Raw genomic sequence first — 22,103 nt, 5'->3', positions numbered from 1 at the left:
TACCTGGTTCTGCACTATTTTGAGATCCATCCATTCCTCAACTTCAAACTTTTGTATAAAATGGAGTTTTGAAGTTAGAACTTTCAAACTTTTTTCAGATTATTTCTTGATGAATGAAGCTTATGGCGCGCTAATTTGAATGCATATTTACCTGTAACATAAGACACTAGGTGGCAGATAATGGTATGTTCTCAACTGAGAACAAAATGACTGAAAGGGTTAAGTATTTTCTAAGATTTCCGGAGTGGAGGAATCGGGATGAAGCTTGGTGGATAGAATAAACAAATGTCCTTGATACGTGATTGCCGTGAACCTTACTGGATTTGCTCTCTTTGGGGGAGTTGGGGGGAGGGGTTCAGTGATTTGGCGAGTTTGGTGCTTCTGGACGTGCTAGGACGATTAAAATTGGTATGCGAGTCAGGGAGCTGCACAATTCGACTTGATAAAGTCGTTCTTTCAGATTCGACCATCTGGGGCTAAAGGGAGAGGAAAAATTAGAAAAAAATTAGGTATTTATAACTTACGAGTGGGTGATCGGATCTTAATGAATTTTGATATTTAGAAGGACATCGTGACTCAGAGCTCTTATTTTAAATCCTGACCGGCATTAAGCCTCTTATTTTCCTTTTTAAATCAATCTATTGATTCTTAGAATTTTGTTAGAGCTCATACCATATGATCACTTGGCTCTTAGCTCTTTTCGCCTCGTCACAAGTGCCTTATGAGCTTTTAGCTCTTGTTTTTCAGGCGAAACTCCGACGACACGCAAGGAAACACAACCCTAACTATGTTTCAAAAGCCAGAAACCCTAAAACAAAGGATGATAACAGTAAGAAGCCTAGAGCAGATAAAGATGTTGCAAAAGGTCCCAGAAAAAGCATGATATCAGTTTTGTGTGGTCTCAAGCTGAGCCATGAAGAAAATAAGAAACTAATTCAGGGCGGTAACTTAGATTTAACTTATGGAAGTGACACAGATAGAAGTATCTAATAAAGAAATAAGTGAGTATGTCTCACTTTTTTTCATCTGAGTTGTTCCAGAAAACATAGGCCGATTATTATAGGTTGCACCTCATGTCATGGTACCCAAAGAAGTGGACGTAAATTATATTTTATAATTTACAAAATAAGACTAAAAACAAGGTTCTCAAGCTATATTCTTTCAACAATATGTAAACTACAAGGCATAGCTGAATATTGCGGCATCCAGTTGAACAGATATAAATTCATGAAGCATCTTCCAAAAAACTATCAAACAGTTCGTGGTAACGAACTGTAAGTAAGGAGCGACCCGGCTCAATAGTAACCAAAACTCTAAAAAGCGAAATTTTGATATCAATAGACACATCAAAAGAATCAAATTTTTATGATTATTTCAAATATATAAGTTTCATCAAGTTTAGTCTTGCCCAACGGAAGTTACGAGCCTAAGAATATTTGCCGTATTTTCGAGAAAAGGGGGAAACACTCCCTAAAAGTCATAGAATCTTAATGAAAATCACACCATCAGATTCAGCGTATCAGAGAAGGTTTCAAGCTTCTATCTGCAAAAATGTGGAATTTTGTATTTTTTGCCAGAAGAAAGATCACGGATGCGTTTTTTTTTCAGGTTTGATCGCATCGACCCAGTGGTCCTAGAATATCGCGAGATGGCTCATTGGAAAGGAAATTAAAAGTTTTAGTGCCCACTTTAAGTGACCCAAAAATTGGAGGGCAACTAGGCCCCCTCCCATGTGCATTTTGTTCGCATAGTCAAATATCTAATAACTATGTCTTTAGGTGTAAAATGAATCCCACGGTCCCCGGGGGAAGGGCTACACGTTGTGAACTTTGCCCCTTTTTTACATATAGTATTTGTTTTTGGGAAGGATACAGCCATTTGGGGGGGTGGTTGTGCTTGAGTGGATTTCTATGGGGAAAAACTTCCTCGGGGAGGGAAATTTCTGGGGAATAGGTATTCCAGGGGAAATGTTACACCGGGAGGTTTTGACAAAAATTACTATACGAAATTCTTTTTAATTCTCTTACACTCTACCAAATTCTTTATGTGGAGGTGTTCCGGGGGAATCATCCAGGGGTTTTTTTCTGCGTGTTTTGTTTTCTGGGAAATAATTTCCTCGGAAGGGGGCATTTCTGGAGTGACTGCGAAACAATAATGTCAAAAACAGCAAAATCAGAAAGGCAAAGCCATTCATTAGTCAAAAAAGAAAAAAAATTAAGCGGCAAAAAGTCAGAAAGTTAAAAAGTTAAAAACTAAAATAAAACTTAAAAGAGTGAGATAAATTTAGCGTTGAAAAGATTTAAAACAGAACATATAAACAAAGTGGATGGAACAAAAGAATCACAAGAATATAAAACTTGGGTATCACCAGTACCAAAGAAAAGAAAATGGAAAACTCCCAGTTTATTTTATCAGTAATGAAGGGGACAAAGGTTTTTTATACCTGGAGGTTAAGCAACAGATAAGGGACAAGATAGGAACAGGCTTAGAAACAGTGAGTGGCTGGCGGTGTCTCGATGGGGAGTGTCTTATGGGGAAAATGTTTTCCGTACGAAGGTTTATTATTGTATTTTTTGCAAAACGGAGGCTCAACGTTCCTCTCCTGTGCTCAAGAGTTTCCAACTTGGCCTTTCTTAGAAGGAGCGAGTATGGTACCTGAGCATCTTTAAAAATTATTCTCAGGGCTCTTTTTTGAATGGATTCAATTTTTTTCTGATTCATCACGGGAGATGCCAAGATGCCAAACTGGACATGCATATTTAAGATGCAGGCTGACAAAGGAAGTATAGATCCGTAAAGAATGGGAGGGGGACGTTAAATTTATTCAATAGCTTAATGAGAGACATGGATGCATTAGCTTTATGGACAATATCTTTAATGCGGATATCCCACTTTAAATTAGAGGAAATTGTAAACCCAAGTAATTTAAACGAAGACACAGAAATATCTGGGGGAATAGGGTTGAGGAAAAGGGGTGAGGCTTTAAGGAAACATACTGGCATTATCATAGATTTAGAGGGGTTTACTCTCATGTCGAAGACCGCAGCGTCATCTGCAATATCATTGAGGATACTCATAGGGTTGCTTACTAAGTTTCGGTAGCAGATTTCAATAGCTGTTAGGTCATCCACAAATGTCCATCTGTCGGGAAATTCTTTAGCGAGGTTATTTATCGTAACAGAAAATAGGAGGAGACCTAGGAGAGTACCTTGGGGTACTCTATTGTGGACAAGGAGGGGACTGGAATAATAATTCTGATATTTGACTACCTGTGATCTATTTGATAAAAACGAAGCAACCAATTTAACCAGAAAACGATCTATATTTAAAATCAGTTACAAGTTTCTCAACGAAAACATTGTGGTTAATAAGGTCAAATACTTTTTGAAGGTCAATGGAAATTGAATTTAGCCAGCAATTAAGTTTTCTGAGAATTTTTCAATTGAGTCAATAAGAAAAACAAGGTAATGGGAAGTAGAAGTGGATTTGAGGTTCCCGAATTGTCTCAGGTCAGTAAAAGGTAGGATTTTCTCCTTTAGCTAGTCCGCAAGGAATCCTTCATATATTAAGGGTTGCGCCCTTCACAACTACTTGATTTAATTCAAAATCAACGGACTCGGTCCTTACTCTTTACGCTGAAGTTTAACTGTTTACTAAAATTGAAACACGGGGGCCGTTTAATTAGAATAGGAACCTTTTTTAAAAGTGCTAACAGTTTTACCTTAAAGAGCAAAGTATTGAGGAGGAGGCAACCCTTCATATCCGGAATAAATCTGCCAAAATTAATGTGCAAATTTGATTTTGATTTTTCATGTACTGTGAGCCAAATTCGAACCTGCATTAGCTGAAAAAAGTTTAGAAATTAAATTTAAAAAACAAGTTTTTTTAATAAAAAGTAATGAGCAACATTAAAACTTAAAACGAACAGAAATTGTTCCGTATGCTAAAAGGACTGTGCCCTCCTCAACGTCTCGCTCTTTACGCTAATTTTTGATGGTTTAAAAAAGTAACGTTGTGACAAAGAGTTAAACTTTAGCGTAAAGAGCGAAGCTTTGAGGAGGAGACAGGCCCTTTCATATACGGAATTATTTCTGTTCGTTTTAATTTTAATGTCACTCCTTACTTCTTTTTCTTTACTGGAAGCGATATCTTCTTCGACATCGTCTCTTCCTAGACCTCCAACATCCGTTCGACCTCATCTGGAGATAAGGTTAATTGCAAATTTTTCATCACTTTAGCAGATCACTCAACTTATTATATCCTGTAGCTCCTGGAGGCCAATTACTAGGGGTTCTATGATTGGGAAAGTGTTTGAGTTGTGTTTGAAGGATCTTCTTGAAATTCTTGACACTGGTTCTAATCAAGTTGGTTTCAAGAGAGGTTTGGGATGTGACCATGCCCATGCATCTTTCAGCAAAGTTATTGAAGAAGCGAGAATCTCTGGTCAACCGCTATACGCCCTCTTGATTGATATCAAAGGGGCCTTTGATAACATTTCTCATGCATCCGCTCTGCTCACTTTAATCCATGCTGGATTGCCCCTAGCTGTCATACGAGTCCTTCGCTCTTGGTATTCTGGTTTAAAGATCCGTATCTGTCCGAGTTCGTCTTCATCTCAGTCCAAATTAATTCAAGTGGGTAGAGGAATTAGACAAGGAGGAATTATTTCTCCTTTTATATTCAATTCTTGTTTAGCTACTGCCCTTAATTCTCTTTCCTGCTCGTTTGTTTCATTATCTCGAAATCTGTCTTACATTGCATATGCTGATGACATTATCCTTCTAAGCCGGTCCAAGTCTAGTCTTGTTTCTAATTTTAATATTTTAATTAATTGTTTAAAAGGTTTGGGACTTTCTATCAGTTTTGAAAAATGTCAATTTTTTGTTGTAAATTGTTTAGGGGATAATGTCAGGGCGACTCTCGATTGCGGCAATGGTGTTATTTTTCAGTCGTCGCCAATAGTCACTTATTTGGGATTACCTTATGCTGCTTCGAAAAGAGATTTCAAACCAGTCCTGGTTCAGCATGTTCAGATGAAACTACGCAAGGCATTTGGTCTTTTAATTCGTTTTCGGGGTCTTTACCGTCGGGACGTCCTTGGTCGTATGTATAGCGCTGTTGCTCTGCCTCACGTATTGTTCCCGTCCCTCCTCTTCCGAAATTTCAGACCTTCTGATCTTTCGCCCATTAAAGTTGCTTATTTTAAATTTTGTAAATTTTTACTTGGTTTCCCCCTTTCTTTTAGTAACACTGAGATTGTTTTAAAGCTTAATGTGAAGGATCCTGTAGTCTGTATAAAGAAAAAATATAAAACATTTGAAGATAGGGCGAAAATTAGCCTTTTAGGCCACAATTTATTTCCGTTTTTTAGTAACAGTTCTGGCTCTTCATGATTTATAGGCTAATCTATTTAGCAAGTGTTTTTTTTTTTTTTTTTTTTTTTTTTTTTTTTTTTTTTTTTTTTTTTTTTTTTTTTTTTTTTTTAAGTGTTCGATCAATATTTGATACGTTTTGCTGCAGTTAGTTATTAGTGGTAGTAGTAGTTCTATGTCTGGAGAAGGCATTGCCAAAAGCTTGCCAAACGGCATGATCAGTTCGACAACCAACCTTTTTGGGATGAACATCAACACCTTGAAAACAGAATCCATCCGTGTAAACCTGATTTCCGGGCAAATCCCAGCATCCAGATTGGAAGTGATAACGTAGAATGGGTATAGAATTAGCCTACCTCGCTAGCTTGTTCAACTCTGACAATAACCACTTCAAATACATCAAGAGACGCCTGGCATTTTCGAACTCCAGTTTTAAAACTTCGATGCACATCTATAGAAACAAGAACTATTCAACAACGCCTTAAGTGAGGCTACTCAGCTCACTCATCCTCCCTGTCACCATTTATGCCTATTGGTCTTGAACCTTTAAAATCGATGTTCAGGGTCGCCTCGCTGTCTTTGAAATAAAATTGCTATGCTGTACTGCGTGCATCGCTTACTATGATAGCATTTTTAACGCCAATCAAGTGTCTTAAGTACTATATACCATCCTCGACAGCAAAATACACTGAAAACCTAGCTGGCTAGAACATGAAACGTATGGAAAACACTCGTCTTCAAACGATAGTCTTTGAAGACCATGCACACAGTTCTCTTCTTAGAGGGAGGGACAATTTCTTGTTGTGCAACATGTCGCAACTTCTCCGTCTGGCAGCAGATAGAAGTTCATACAGAAGTTACATAAAAAAAAATGGTTTAAAAATATTGCCCGAAACAGGTCAAAGTCAAGAAAACGATATGTATTTTTAACAGTATGTTTTTCTTTGTCAAAACATGAGAAAAAAAATCGAAAACTTTTATTAAATTTCCAAGAAAGAAGGCTGTTGCTGTCAATTAATACGCACATTGTGACTTCCAATTTAGTTTTCCTATTTCAAAAGAATCTGTTGATTCATATTACTTTTGTTTTAGTTCCACATCATAAAAAAAAACTCACTGAAACTTTTAATACGTTAGTTGGTAATTTTTGAAACAAAAGTTTAGGCATACTTTAGTAAATTAGAAATCGTTTAGTTTTCAGTAAAGCGCAAATGCAACTCTAGCTTTAAAGGGGTTTGAGGTGGCAGCTGTTCCACTATTATTTTTGTCAATTTCTGTTCTTTTTAAATTAAACTTAATTATTCTTTTTAATTATGTTTCGGTTGAGCTTAATTTATTCACTCATAATAATTTCTAGTCATTTTAAGTCTCACATGGCTATTCATTTCATTTTATGCTCCTTCCTGTTTCGACTTCTTTTTGAAACTCCTTTTGGAAATTTTTTTAAAATTAATTACCTAAAAACTGCTCCAGAGCTGAGAGTTTTCATTTAAATGACCCTTTCCTTTATTTGAGACCATTCGTTTCAATAAAACAATCACCCGAGAAATATACTGCTTTTGAACGTCTTTCGTCGTTCGATGCTGTCGGAAAAAAGAAAAATCACCACAAAATGTTTTAATAAATCATAAAATAAACACCAGCATTGTCTATTACTTTTCGCTGCTAGCCGGAATAATAAAGAATTTCATCAAATTATTTTTCACTCGCTTTTGATGTATCTTCCCTTCTGACTTCAGGTACTGTTCTATGCGTGAAAGCGTAGATTCCTAAAAAGCATAAAAAAAAATCTTTACAAATTTTAAAACGTTTCTAGTACAGTCTGTATAAAAACAACAGTGTGGGTTTCAGAATCAAACAGTTCGTGGTAACGAACTGTAGTAAGGAGCGACCCGGCTCAATAGTAAACGAAACTCTAAAAAACGGAATTTCGATGCTAAAAGATATATCAAAAGAATCAGATTTTTATGCTGATTTCAAATATATAAGTTTCACCAAATTTAGTCTTTGTCATCAAAAGTTACGAGCCTGAGAAAATTTGCCTTATTTTGGAAAATAGGGGGTAACACCCCCTAAAAGTCATAGGATCTTAACGAAAATTACACCATCGCATTCAGCGTATCAGAGAACCCTATAGAAAAAATTTCAAGGTCCAATCTACAAACATGTGGAATTTCGTATTTTTTTGCCAGAAGACAAATCACGGGTGCGTGTTTATTTGTTTTTTTGTTTTTTTTTTTCCCAGGGGTCATCGTATCGACCAAGTAGTCCTAGAGTGTTGCAAGAGGGCTCATTCTAACGGAAATGAAAAGTTCTAGTGCCCTTTTTAAGTGACCAAAAAAATTGGAGGGCACCTAGGCCCCCTCCCACGCTCATTTTTTTCCCAAAGTCAACGGATCAAAATTTTGAGATAGCCATTTTGTTCCGCATAGTCGAAAACCATAATAACTATGTCTTTGGGGATGACTTACCCCCCACAGTCCCTGGGGGAGGGGCTGCAAGTTACAAACTTTGACCAATGTTTACATACAGTAATGGTTACTGGGAAGTGTACCGACGTTATCAGGGGGATTTTTTTGGTTTGGGTGTGGGGTTCAGGGGAGGGGGCTATATGGGAGGATCTTTCCTTGGAGGAATATTTCATGGGGGAAGAGAAATTCAATGAAAAGGGCGCAGGACTTTCTAGCATTACTATAAAAAAAAAACAATGAAAATATAAACATGAAAAAGTTTTTTCAATCGAAAGTAAGGAGAAGCATTAAAACTTAAAAAGGAACAGAGATTATTACGCATATGAGGGGTTCTAAAAATACTTTAGCATAAAGAGCGAGGTATTTAGGAGGAGATAAACACTTCACTCTTTATGCTAAAATTTTTTTTAATAATTTCAACTATTTATTCTACGGCCTTTCTGATTCAGGAGTCATTCTTAAAGAATTGGGATAAAACAAGATTTAGTGTGAAGAGCGAGGTATTAACGAGGGGACCAGCCCCCTCATATATATAATCAAAAATATAAGAATATAAAAGTTTGTTACGTAAGTTAATTCTTAAGTTACGTATTTTTTTTTACTAATAAAAACGTTCGTTAAGAATAAAAGATCTAGGTGCCTTTTTAAGTAACCGAAAAATTGGAGGGCAACAAGACCTCCTTCCCCACCCCTTATTTCTCAAAATCGTCTGATCAAAACTAAGAGAAAGCCATTTAGCCAAAAAAAGAATTAATATGCAAATTTCATTTTAATAATTTATGTACGGAGAGCCAAAATCAGACATGCATTAATTAAAAAACTTTCAGAAATTAAATTAAAAAAAACAAGTTTTTTTAAATGAAAGTAAGGAGCGACATTAAAACTTAAAACGAACAGAAATTACTCTTTCCTCCTCGACACCCCGCTCCTTGCGCTAAAGTTTGATTCTTTCTCGCAAATCTACTTTTTAAAACAATAAAAAACTTTAGCGTAAGGAGCGGGGTGTCGAGGAGGAAAAGCCCCTTTCATATACGGAGTAATTTCTGTTCGTTTTAAGTTTTAATGTCGCTCCTTACTTTCATTTAAAAAAACTTGTTTTTTTTTATTTAATTTGCCCAACAAGTCGTACATTTCTTTTTTTTTCTTATTTATCACCATAAGCACCTTCCTATGATTTTAAGACTTGAAAAAAACATAAATCATGCTATATATAAGGCCATCCCCCTCCTAAGGAGGGGGATTAGGAGGCCATCCCCCTCCTAAGCCCATCGCTCTTTGAACAAAAGCTTAAACTTTGGTTTACTAATGTCTAACCAAAGTTAAATTATATCCACATATATAGATGTATATATATATATATATATATATATATATATATATATATATATATATATATATATATATATATATAACAAGTGGAAACTTCAGCCTAAGGAGCGAGTGGCCTACGGAACCCCACATATATAGGAGGCGGCATTCAGTATTCCTCTACTTCCTGTTTTGCGGGAGCGATGCTTTGGGTTTGTTCTGCTATTATTTCTCCTATAACGCCAACTTCAACTTATTGCGAGAAAGAGGTATGAATATGCGGACCCAAAGGAGTATTTTTCAATGTCAGAAGAGGGAGCAATGCCAGTTTTGTGCCACCCCCCAACCCTCTTAACAATTGCTCCATGGATTGAAAAAAAACAAGAGAATCTAAGTGTTGTCACAACAAATGTTGCGTCTGGAGACAAGTCTATCCTCTCCCCTAGCAATATCACTGTGAATTTGACTGAACATTTAGATAACTGTATGTAATTCTTGCCTGGAGCTAAAAAGGATAGTATTCACTTGTCTTGCAACCGAAACCTACACTGTGTGAGCTGAAGTAGAGTTTTATTGTCTATGTCAGAGAGAGGTATCTGAAGTTATTCCGCCCTGTTTTTGTTCCTTCAGCCATGTTTCGCCTTGGAGTGAAAACCTCCGTTTTTTTCCGTTGGGTCCGAATTGCCAGAAATAATGTTTCATGTTTTGATGTCTAGAATTGCCAAGGGGGAATTACGCACAAATATTGTCCCACAAAGATGTCCTCCAGTCCTTCCGCCCATATACAGGCAAGCATATGAATATGATGTTTTATTTTGAGCTAAAAATATTTCTGAGATAAGAGAGAAGCCTCACCCCACGAGCATCCATGTTGCAGGCTTATGAGTACTGAGCCTGATGCTGAAGAGTTATGAGTACTGCAGGCTTATGCTGAAGAGTACTGAGCCTGAGCCTCTCACTGAAAATTTAAAAAAGCATAGCTCACGTGAAGCCCCCTCCCCCTCCTCTAAGCTACATAATTTTCAGCCCACCCTCACCGTCAAATTTTTAGCAGAAAGGTAACCATATTGCATTTTGTTTGAACCAGAATCATGCGAATAGAAGTTCTATCTATTTGTCTCTGATATACACGTAAACGATCGCATTTTCAACGAGGAAACAAAGCAAATGCGTATGCTGCAATGTCTCTCAGAAGTCGTCAGAGTACATGCCATTTCAAATCATCTAGTTAAGCCTCTCATCTCCTGGGCAAGACGCCAAGGGGGACAGATAAAACAAGTGGAAGCGGATCAAACCAAATCTTGAACTTATGGGAAGTAAAGGACATGGAACAAACTAGTCTTGGAAATCCTTATTGATGCGAGAGGTGGAAATGCCTAATTCCCACCACAAGTACAAGTCAGTAACTTTTCGTCAGGGAACACATAACGAAAAGAGAAATCATCAATGCAACAGCACAAACATATTAAAAAAAAGGAGATAGAAGGAGAAAGGGAAAACTGTTTTCCTAAATTAGTGTTTAATATAGACCAGCACTTGAATGAGGCCTTAACCCTACTCATCCATACAACCACATAGGTCAAACAGCATAGCCATACGAAATCAACCATAAAGAATAATCCATGGACAGGCAGTCATGTCGTCAATAAGCATAAGTCTTCATTTGCCAAACAATAAAGACAAATAATTCAGAGGCAACAACCCAACACAAGGGCTCATCAGGAATACACTTGTCTATAGGGTTTCGGGACTTTAAATTCTCTACCCAGTCAAGTGTTGTGCCTACCACAGAATATCCATGGCATCCCCGTGTCAGGTATCACCCCTAAAATACATGCCTATGAAAAAAAAAACCAGCAAATGTAGAACAACCAAGTAACACCAAAACAAGCTTATCCGTAGTAACAATAGGTAAACTAAATGTGATAAATTTTACCAAATCACAAATATTAACTCTTTGCAAAAAACCTGAATGAACTGAACAATTATAGAATTCATCATTACCATGTGGCTATTTTTGAAAAATCCGCTCTATTAGAAACACAATTCAAAATAGATGGCGCTGCATCAACTTTTTGCGAACATCCGAAATTAGCCGAAAATTTCCCTAAGTATTTCCAAATAATTTTTTTGGTATTTATTTAAAAGTTCGTTATAATGAAAACTAAATTTTTTAAATTGCCAAGTTAATTTATTTGCAGAAAAACCTCTTAATATCAATTCTTGGCTTAAGATTTTACATCTATTTTTAAAATCAATATAATTACTACAAATCCTTGCATAACGAAGTAACTGGGAGAAAAACGCCGAATATGTGATATTTGAGTGTATATTACTTTCAGGGAATGGGAAACTAATCACTTCAAAATCAAAATCATCCGTCTTATTATACATTTTAAAACTTAATTTATTATTATCAGAAATATTAATATTTAAATCTAAGAAATGATCTTCAAGACCAGCGCCATGACTAGGTTCAAGAGTAAGCTCTGATGGATATATATTTTTAGAAATATCAATAAAATCCTTACAATTTAAGACCAAAATATCATCTAAATATCTTTTATTATTTGACAAAACATGTTTTAAATTACTTGGATTATTCTTATGCATCATATATTTATATTCTACTTGACTTTAAAACAAGTCAGCTATAAATGGGCTGACATTCCCCCCCCCCATGGGAATTCCAACGATTTGCTTGTACAAATCACCACCAAATCTTATATAAGTATTGTATAAAACAAATTCTAATAACTCAAAAATCATATCCAAGCTGTAACATCTCAAGCTAACTGCAGTCTTAAAGCAATTTGTCCATATAGCTTTTTTATTATAAGTGTCTATTTTTAAGAACCTTTTACTAGATAAGAGGAAAGATTTCTTGATAACCGTTATTAAATTATCTAACACTACATTAAGTGATAAATTAGTATACATTGTTGCAAAAATCGAAAGACTCAATTCTTTTAGCTGAAACCATTGTTAAAGAATCTATAACCTGCAGCGAATTATTAACACTCCAATATGGATTAAAATTCGAAAAATTTCTTTAATACCAGAACAGTAGGTTTTAAGTTTATTTATAATTTCCTTTAAAATTAAAGAGAGGTCAGTAGCAGCAATGCGGGTTGGACATTTAGCTGCTCCAGCAATAAACCGTGTTTTAAGGGGATTCTTATGAAATTTACAATGATATAAAACATCTATTATATTATAAACATGTTAGATATGTTAGATATCACTCTTGACAGGAAAAAAGTGATAAATTAAAAGAACAACACAAGTGATTCGCCTGCAAACCTTTTCCTTATGTTTTAGTTTAAATAATGCATTTTTGTCCAAACCACAGGATTAGTCGAGATGTGAAAATTAACGAATCAATGATATTTGACAGGTCGTTAATGAAGATTTGTCTGCTCTAAAATTCTAAGAAGAAAGATCTTTTGCATCTTCCATCGAAATTTTATCAGGCTAGGATCGCGCGAGTTGAAATTTCATCTTCTTCCTTTTCAGTCCTAGAGTTCCTCCAAGCTATAAATGCGATCAATTGCCTCCCCCCCCCAACTACACATTAAAACGTTTTTCCTCGATATAAAGAACCAACATCCTAAAATCTTGCCAATGTCTTTGCCCCATCAAGCTACTTGCACAACATGGGATTGACATAACCTGTTGGTCAACACCAACAGATGTTGTTTTTTTTAATGTTTTAGTTTTTTCGTTAGTTTTTTTTAATGTGTTAGTTGTGTCAGGTGTTAGTTTTTTTTAATGTGTTTGTGCTGTTGCATTGGTGATTTCTCTTTTCATTATTTTCATTATATTACATACAATTTTTAATGATGGACTAAGCTTTACCTCAGGGGTGCCAATTCATAAAATATAGAGGAGGGCGAGGATTTCTTGAAATAAAGATTTAAAATCAAGTAGGGAGCATTTTTTTTGTTTTTTCCATAAAAATATCAAAAGATATTTTTCAATCCCCCCTCCCCACCAGGTGCCCAGCTTTAACTGGGTTTAAGACTATTTCTCAATATTATAATTTACCAATTGACAAAATAGCCAGTCAACACTAATAGAATAAACAATTTCTTCTGCAAGTATAAATGAATTTTAGTGCAGTTCCAAGTCACTGTATTCTTGTCATATTCTGAGTTAGCAAAGGAGCAAAAACAAATTTTCCTTTTTAAAAACAGCCAAAAAATAGTAAAATTAGTTTAGTCCCTAACAGTTCAAAAAAAAAATTACCGCTTTGTCCTCTTCATTAGACCTGAAACTAATCGTGACTTCAGTTTTTATGTTCTTTGTCAGCCATTTCTTGACCTGATTCAACTTCGCATACAAATCATGATCTTCTATTTTACATGTAATGTTCATTCTCTTCTCATGGTGCTTTGTTTCCTGCTCTGCCTTTTTTGCATGCTTCTGTTCCATTTCATATTTGAAAAATTCTGATCCAGTGACAAGCTTAAAAAGTTGTATAGGTCGATTATGCTCCTTTATAGGCATGAGCTTTAGATCTCTTGTTTTGGCATATTTCTCTGCCTGGTATAGTTTCATTGTAACTATTTTCCCGTGTTCCAGCACAACATCAACAGATATCGGCTCTGTTTTTAATGAATCAACAACTTCTTGGGCAATCTTTATATGCTTAAATTTTTCAGCAGTTGAAGCTATTGTTCTCTGGAGAACTAAAATTCGTTGAAAGCACAGGGTTTTTGAGGGGGTTTTCAGCTGGAGCACCAGGTACAAAGCTTTTCTCCCACAGGACATTGAGACTGATATTCTTAACCTATAAGAAAAATTAAGTATCCAATCTCTCCCATACCGAGCATAAACACTAGAAAATTAAGATATAACAAGGAAGCAGGACTTAATTCATTATGGGCATTGACTGGAGGGATAGAACGTCAAATTGTCAGCAAAAATTCAGAAAGCATTATCTTGTGTTGTTGTCAAAACGCAATTCAGGTTCAACTACACTCTTAAACTAAGCCTGCTCTAATGGCTAGTTAAATCTGCTTTCTTGTATCTTATTTGTTTTCAGGAACCTTGAAAATTCCTGTTTCTTTAATATGCATTAAGTCCCCTTTTTGACACGCATAGAAATAGGGAGTTTTGATATCATATTGTTTAACCGTATCTTTGATGTCTTTGCAAACAAATAAATGGGTTGTAACATACCACATTCTGAGTTGGCACAGCCGAAATGAACAAGTGATAGCCAAGGTATTTAAGAAGGTTGTATGAGACATAAAGGTATTGAAGTATCTCCCATAATTTATTTTCTTTCTTTATTGAGGAAAAATCATCTTTTTCTGTTATTCAAAAGCTTCTAGTGGTATCAAGGTCATTAGTGTAAATTTAGTAGCAACGACTCAATAATGATCAATGTGTGTCCTTTTTTTCCAGGATCATGTAGAACAGATCCTCATAAAAAGTTGGGGAAGGGCTTCTTTGATGGTAAATTATGAGTTCTAGTGTCCTGCTTCGTGGCCAAAACAGAGTCGGGGACCTGGCTGGCACCTCTTGAATATCTCACATGCCCACAGACTCCCCAGCAGACCTATAGGGCATCAAATAAAAATTTTAACAAGCCATTTTAAACAGAACGGTTAAAATACCTAGAAAATGAATGGTGCGCCCAGGTAAGGACCCCAATTACAAATATAGCCCTTGTGAAAACAGTCTTCATGGAAAGGTAGAATTCAGTAGAGTAATCTTTCATAGAATTAATTAAAAAAAAACTTTCCGATAAAGAAGTTTTTCAAAGAAAAGTAAAGAGCTATTTTAAAAATTAGGATAAGCAGAAATAAAGTCATGCAATAGTTCAAATTTAAAACGACCAAAACTTACAATTAAAGAATAAATGAAACCCAAAACGAAGAAAATTTAAACAAATAATCACATCAAACATAAAGATAACCAATATTGAAAGATGAAGAAATAAATCCTAAAACAAATAGAAAACCAAATTAACACTCAAATCTAACCTAAAACGAGCAGGAACAACTACAAACAGGAGTTCAACTACCCCCTCCCCTCTGTAAACATTCTAAATACTATTGCATCATTTACATTTAATCAAACAAGTGTGCGTTTTGAACAGTGTGGTTTAACAGCTGAACAGTGTCATTTTCTTAACATCAACAAAAAAAAAAATAATAAGTGTGATAGTCAAGATAGTTGCAAAGTACAGTTAAAAATAAACTGAATGTTTAATATATAAGTATATTAATTCCTGCAAATGTCAGCAATTCAAGATTTTATTTAACAGGATTCTTTATTTTTCAATGTTATAATCACAAAAAAAAGTGTTAAATTGTATTTCGTTTTCAGTACAGTGCAAATGATGCAACGACCTTTAGAAGGTAGCCAAACTTTTGTTTGTAGTAATTTCTGTTTGTTTTAAGTTTAATCTATGCTTAATCTATGTTTGGTTTTGATTGCCAGGGTTTTATTATTGGTTAATATTACTAGTGTTTTTCAGATTTTTGGCTCAAGAATTAAAATACTGGATTCTAATTTAAATTATCAAGTTAAATAACATGATTTGAGAGTTGACTTTAATTAATGTAATTATTACATAAGTTTCATTAAATTCAAAATCAAGGTTCAGGACAGTTCTCAAACCAAGCTATTGATCCATCAGCAATTTTTAGATAATATACTTGAAAGAATCCCCAGGGAGAATGTTTAATAGATATGACATATATAGACATATGACATATAATAGACATATGAATTGTTTATCAATTGTTCATCTTAATAGCTTTTGGAAGCATATAAATCCCTTACAAGTACTACAAAATAGGGCAATAAAAATACTTGGAAATTTTTTACATCAACCTTCAAAACTTGAAAATGTATCAGAAACTATAAAGTTGTTCTTTTTCTTAAATTTGTTAGATTTAAAAGATACATGAGTATTAAATATTTTCATACAGCATTTTCAAATCCAAAATTCTAATAATTATTTCCAATATCAATCTCTGTTAATTTTACTTCCATGTTCGGGTTGTCATCGGTCTGGAATGTACCAAGTTCCTTTTGTAAGTTCTGAAAGGTCAAGGTTTTCGATTAGGTACCAAATACCCTTCATTGCAAAAAATTATAAGCTGAATGACAAAATTCTGCTTGACCCATCCCAAAAATATCAGCTAAATTAAAAAAAAAACAATTATTAAAGATTGTTTGGTAATGTTTGATTATTCAACATTGATGATGGAATACCAAGTTATTTGATCTTCTTCTTTGTGTGTTTTGTTTTTGTGTCCCTGTGTTTGGGATGGCCTCCCATGCCCCTCCTGCCCGATTTTAGTTATTTACTTATCCTTGTTACTTCTCTTTTGTGTTTTTTTCTATTTTGTTTGTTTTTTGCCAAGTTAAATTTTGAAATTGTTAGTATGATGAGATGTTGATGTTTTTTTCTATTTTTTTGCACTGTCCCAGCCTTACGAACTCTGCTCTCTGTTAGGACATAATATTGTTTTTGTATTTTTTAAGTTGAATAAAGAAAAAGTTGAAGTTGAATGAAAATGGACAGAGAGAATAAACATACATAATTCCCCTCTACATTCCCTAAAATCGTCAACTTAATACCCTCAGATTCCTGATATATTGTAGATATCCTAGTTTGACAAACTGGATGTACATAGTGTCTTTTGATTTATTTCAACATTCTCCTCAAAATTTTGTGAAAGTTTTAACTTCATACACTTAGTGGTTCCTTGGATGTTGCAGATACAGGATAGTGAAAACCTGAATCTACATAGTGTATTTTGATTAGCTTAACTTCCCCTCAATGTTCTCTGAAAGTTTCAATTCAATACCCTTAGCTATCCCTGAGATATTGGGGATACACTCTCTTGACTGTCTATTTGAACAAATTATCTTTTGATTTAGGTAAACATCCTCTTAACATTCCCAAAAAGCTTCAACTTAATACCAACAGCTGCTCCTGAGACGTTGCAGATACATGTTTAACGACCTGGATGCATAAAGTGTCTTTTGATTTAGTTCAACACTCTCTTCAGTTTCAACTTAAGCAGTATTAGTTGTTACACACAGTAGCAGTAGTTGCAAATTATCAGTAATAGTAGTTGCAAGTAGTAGTAGTAGTTGCAAGTAGTAGTAGTGGTTGCAAGTATTATAAATTGTCACAAGAGGTAGTAGTAGTAGTAGTAGTATCTGTAAGTACTAGCAGTAGTCATAATTACTAGAAGTAGTTGCAAGAGTAGTAGCAGTCACAAGTAGTAGTAATAATAGATGCAAGATTAGTGGTATCCATAAGTAGTAGTGTTAGTAGATGCAAGTAGGAATAGTCACAAGTAGTAGCAGTAGTTGCAAGTTGTAGCAATTGTGTTTTAAAATTTTTGGGTTAATAGGACCCTAATTTGCAAAAACAAAAGGACTCCTAAACAGAGGTCAATAAACTTCTTTTTCTAAATGGATTGAAACCATAAACCACCAATCTTTGACAATGTGGGCACTAATATACAAGAAAGATTTTTGTTTGAGGGCTAAAACCCTCCTCAAAAATGTGACTGAAAATAGGGCCAAAAAGCTTTTCTTTCGATTGCCTTGAAACTTTCAAGGACCATGTCTGGGCTAAGTGGGAAAATGACCATAAATTTTTCTTTGGAGAGAGAAGGGTGTTACAAGGCCCAGGAATAGGTCACATACCTTCTTACCCATGATTAGTTTGAAGCTTGTAGCCATAAGTCCTCAGGGTAAGAGGAGTACAATAAAGAAAATTGGTTTGGGGGCATGGTGCCCCAAAAATGGGGACTAAAAAGGGCCAAAAACTTACTTTCTAGCAACATAGAAAAAAAATTATGTCCTTAGGTCCATAGGCCAAGAGGCCTCCAATGTACATGAAAGAGTTAAAAATAAATATCACTTCTCTCAAAGAATGGCCAAGGAACTCTTTTTGTCTGAACAGAATGAAATTTAAAGCTACAAATCACTGGGACAAATATACCCTACCACACAATAAAGACTAGTTTGGGGGCACAGTGCCCCCTCTAGAAAAGGGATAAAATATCTTGTTTTTAAATGACTCTAAAGTTACAATAATTATTACCTGGCTAAGGGGGTCATTTTTTCATGTTGGAGGGGGAGGGTGTCAGGGGGCCTGAAATGGGCTGAAAAATGGTTTCTTTTGATCAGTTTAAAACCTTAAGCAGTAGATTAAACCCCTGGCCCAAATAGTTGCAAATTTTTTTTTTATGAAAACAGATTTGGAAAAATGTAAAATTTTAAGTTTTCAATAAATAATAATAATAAAAATATCAATTTACAATGTTACAAACTAGGCACACATTTTTCTGTATCTCTCCTTTAGTTCATTACATAATATAGTATATTGTGTGCATAGTCAAATGTTACTTGTTTTATAAATTTTCTATAAGTTAGCTTTGCTTAGATGTAAGTTATTTAAATTCTAAATTTATACAAAAATAATGCAAGTTTAAACTGTAGCAATTTGAATTTACTAACAATACGAAATGAACTTATTACTAACTATTCAAACTAGTAAAAAAATGGCAATGCATCATGTATTTGAGACAGGATTTTCTTTAAAGAAAGCAAACACATTTTCAGAAGCAAAAATGAAAAACCTGTTTCTGCAAAAATCATAACCATCACACCATTCCTGACCTTAAACATAACCCACTCATTGCCAGTAGACAAGACTAATGTATTAAATACCCAGTTCGCCTCTACTTTCACTATCTGATTTTCTCCAACCATCCCTGCATCACAATCAGATTTAATATCTGTTCTAATGCCTGAATTGTCAGTCACTGAAAAAATGGTCTTAATCAGCCTTGATAAACTTGATGTCAACAAATCCAAAGGACCAGATGGGATATGCCCAAGCCTTCTCAAGGAGTGCCAAAATATTCTCAGTTCTCCCCTGTGAAATACTCTTCCATTTTTCTTCAATTTTCAAGTATACTACTGTCAACCAGCATGTGTTCCCTGGGGAAATCCTCCAACAAGGTTGACTCTAGTTGTGCATTGTGTAGTGACATGCATGAGAGGTGTAGCATAAGTGGGAGATGGTAACAACAGCAACAAAATGGGTAAAATTAACCATGACTTGATGCCCACTTAATTAGACTAACTGCCTTGGCTTTTTCTACAATTAGCCATGACTTGACTTGCCCACAACTTATTCCCTTTTTTAATTCAAAAATCAACAACTTATTCCATTTTTAATTCAAAAATCAATAGAATCAACCTTGTTCAACTCATGGCTTATTGTAAAAAAAGCTAAGGCAGATAGTCCAATTAAGTGGGCATCAAGTCATGGTTAATTTTACCCCTTTCATTGCTGTTGTTACCATCTCCCACTTATGCTACACCTCTGATGCATGTCACTACACAATGCCAAAATAGAGTCAAGCTTCTTGGAGGGTTCTGGCAGTCATCAACCCAAGAGCACTACAGGTCTAGAAGACCTTAAAGCTTTCAGACGGATTAGGGTGATTAAGATAAGGTGATTGTTCTTATGCAACTGAATGCTCACACAACTCAAATCTATTAACTGAAGCTCTATTCAACTCTAGCTTGTTCAACTAAACCCCTATAAAAATCAATGCTCATTCAACTCTAACCCTCTTTAATTCAATCCTATTTAACTCAAAACTTGTGCAAACCAATCACCATTTAACCAAACCTCTATGCAATCCAGCCCTGATGCAACTCAGCACCATTGAATTCAACCTCCATTGAGGAAATAATACAAAATTTTGAAAACATCTTCTGAAAGTTCCAACATGCTTGTAGCCTTTCTAAAAGTACTGTATTTTATTCTGCTGCCTCAAATGTGTAAATATATAGCCCAAATTATCAATGTTGCTTCTTTGCCATTAAATCTACATGAAGAAAATAGTGATGTATGGAAAAATGTATGGAAAGTACATAATTTGGGCTATACATTTGCTCACTATTAGGAAAAGGAATAAAGTTTTAATTTTAGAGTTTTTCATTCTGATGTGGATTAATTCTACATTAGCAGCCAGGCTGACTTTGTTTTGCATTACAAATCAACTGCTGATGAAAAATAGGCCCAAAAATAGCCTAATGCAGTCCTACAAAGTCAGCAATTGTTTCTATATAGGCTAGCCAAACTACCTAAAGCTGTATGTGGATTTGTTAGGGGTGCTATGGCATTTCAGGGTAAAGATTAGCATGCTTAGCATCAGATATGGTAAAATTCAAGTTTAGCTACTTTTTGCTATTGTGGAAAGTGGTTAGGTTAGGAAAAATGAAAATTTCAGTAATGAATCTAGGGCCAAAAACATATTCAGGGAAAGTATTGCCATGCTTCAATGTTAACCCTCTTCTGATTTCTAAGTCCTGGAAATTTGCCAAACTGTAATTTTGACAAAACAAAATTTTACCTGAATTTTCAGTTTTTTGTTTCATTTTCTCTGGTTTTAGTTTTGAAAATACAATCCCTGTTACTTAGGTAGAATTCTAATCCATAATCATAATTTTTTTGGTAAAATTCTAGTTTAGTGACTTCTTGCTATCTCAGAAAGGGGTTAGGTTATGAAAATAAAACTTTTGGGGATGGGTCTACAGGCTAAAGTGTATCCCAGAAAAGTATTTTAAAGTACCCACCTCTACTCCTTCGCCCTCTAGAGAGCCCTGAAATTTGCCTACATGACAGGTCTTTATCTATGAAATTTTGACCAAAGAACATTTTACCTTGATTTTCAGTTACCAGTTGCTTTTTCTCTGTCTTTAGTTCTGATAATGTAATTTCTGTTATTTGACTAGAATTCTGAGCCATATCAATATTGTTTTGTTTGTTTTTTTTTCAAAATTTAGGAAATGTATTTGCATATCTTTAAAACCTTATAAATTGGGATTGAGCAAAGTTGTGAAGCTGAAAACAATTTTGATGTAGTTTATTCAAGGAGAAGATCTATTTTGCAAGATTTCACTTTTATAACACACATATTTTTGAAGGTCATCAAAGGTCAGGGTCATCTAGAGAGAGAAGGAGTGGAGGTAGGTAATTCAAAATATCTTCCCAGGACATTCTTTAGCCTGTAGAACCACCCCTGAAAGTTTCATTTTCCTAACCTAACCCCTTTCTGAGATAGCAAGAAATCAATCAACTAGAATTTTACCTCTTTTTCCTAAATTTAGGAGATGTATTTGCAGTTCTTTGAAACCTCATAAATTGGGATTGAGCAAAATTGTGATTCTGAAAACAGTTTTTTTTTATAGCCCACTTTATGTAAGCACAATATCTATTTTGTAAGGTTTCAGTTTTATAACACAAAGATTTTTAAAGGTTATCAAAGGTCTATAACCTCTATAGGGAGAAGGAGTAGGGGTAGGTATTTCAAAATACCTACCCAAAACATACTCAAGTCTGTAAATCAACCCCCTGAAAGTTTCATTTTTCATAACCTAACCCCTTTCCAAGAAAGCAAAAAGTGGCTAAATGAGTATTTTATCATAAATTTCAAAAATAACACTAAGAAGTATGGCCATACATTAATTAATTATCTAAAGACTAAGCATACCCTTTATTTGGGCTGTAGCCTAGTCTATTCTGAAAATGTTCACAGTAAAACTCTTGATGATGGCCTCTTTTCAATGTTGAAAAGTAGTTGAATTTTGCCTAGGTGACACAACAAACACGAAAATATAGGACAGTGAAGATTATTTATAAGTGAAAGGAATCTTCCAGAATAAATCCAGAGCCTAAATTATACCCCAGGAAGATGATTCAGAACTGTAGTCTCTACAATGTCCCTACTCTCGAGTCCTGTAATGTTAAGCAGAAGAGCCGTGAAAAATTGTTATCCCATTTCAAATAACTCTTTAACCATTAGGCTAGTCCAAAAATCAAAACTAAACAGATGAAAGAAGGTACAGATTTTGAATTGGACTATTGCTCTTCAAGGCAGGACTGCCGATT

The 22,103-nt window shown here is 34.9% G+C and overlaps 2 protein-coding genes across 11 annotated transcripts in view; one reads left to right on the top strand and one right to left on the bottom strand.

The window, feature by feature from the left end:
* The window catches only part of LOC136032055 (transcription factor IIIA-like), a 79,994-nt gene extending 78,969 nt beyond the window's left edge, over positions 1–1,025 (top strand). For all 5 annotated transcript variants that reach the window (XM_065712165.1, XM_065712164.1, XM_065712161.1 and 2 more), the window contains exon 8: positions 748–1,025. In XM_065712165.1, coding sequence (XP_065568237.1) covers positions 748–990 — 243 coding nt within the window. In that variant the 3' untranslated portion in view covers positions 991–1,025. The remainder of the gene's footprint in view (positions 1–747) is intronic.
* A 5,949-nt stretch (positions 1,026–6,974) lies between these two features.
* On the bottom strand, positions 6,975–22,103 carry LOC136032057 (translation initiation factor IF-3-like). Of its 6 annotated transcripts, none has more exons than XM_065712169.1 (3): positions 21,898–22,103; positions 13,400–13,943; positions 6,975–7,141 (listed from the first exon to the last, which is right to left on the bottom strand). In XM_065712169.1, the coding sequence occupies exons 2-3, from the start codon at positions 13,922–13,924 to the stop codon at positions 7,025–7,027; spliced, it is 642 nt and encodes a 213-aa protein (XP_065568241.1). In that variant the 5' UTR covers positions 13,925–13,943; positions 21,898–22,103; the 3' UTR covers positions 6,975–7,024. The 6 variants fall into 6 exon arrangements, with proteins under 6 accessions (XP_065568241.1, XP_065568242.1, XP_065568243.1 ...); XM_065712170.1 differs by having other exon boundaries at positions 21,942–22,098; XM_065712171.1 differs by having other exon boundaries at positions 22,012–22,076.

The sequence above is a fragment of the Artemia franciscana genome, chromosome 10 (assembly GCF_032884065.1).
Source record: "Artemia franciscana chromosome 10, ASM3288406v1, whole genome shotgun sequence".
In the NCBI taxonomy this organism is placed as follows: Eukaryota; Metazoa; Arthropoda; class Branchiopoda; order Anostraca; family Artemiidae; genus Artemia; species Artemia franciscana.
The sequence above is the reverse complement of the archived record's forward strand: the minus strand, read 5'-3'. Positions and strand labels throughout refer to the sequence as shown.

Coding starts and splice junctions, on each gene's coding strand:
- LOC136032057 (XM_065712166.1), bottom strand. CDS start 14,406: ATGTCTCATACAACCTTCTTAAATACCTTGGCTATCACTTGTTCATTT. Junction 13,944..14,335: donor CTGTGCCAACTCAGAATGTG/GTATGTTACAAC, acceptor TTTTTCTTATAG/GTTAAGAATATCAGTCTCAA. Junction 7,142..13,399: donor CTAATGAAGAGGACAAAGCG/GTAATTTTTTTT, acceptor TATGCTTTTTAG/GAATCTACGCTTTCACGCAT.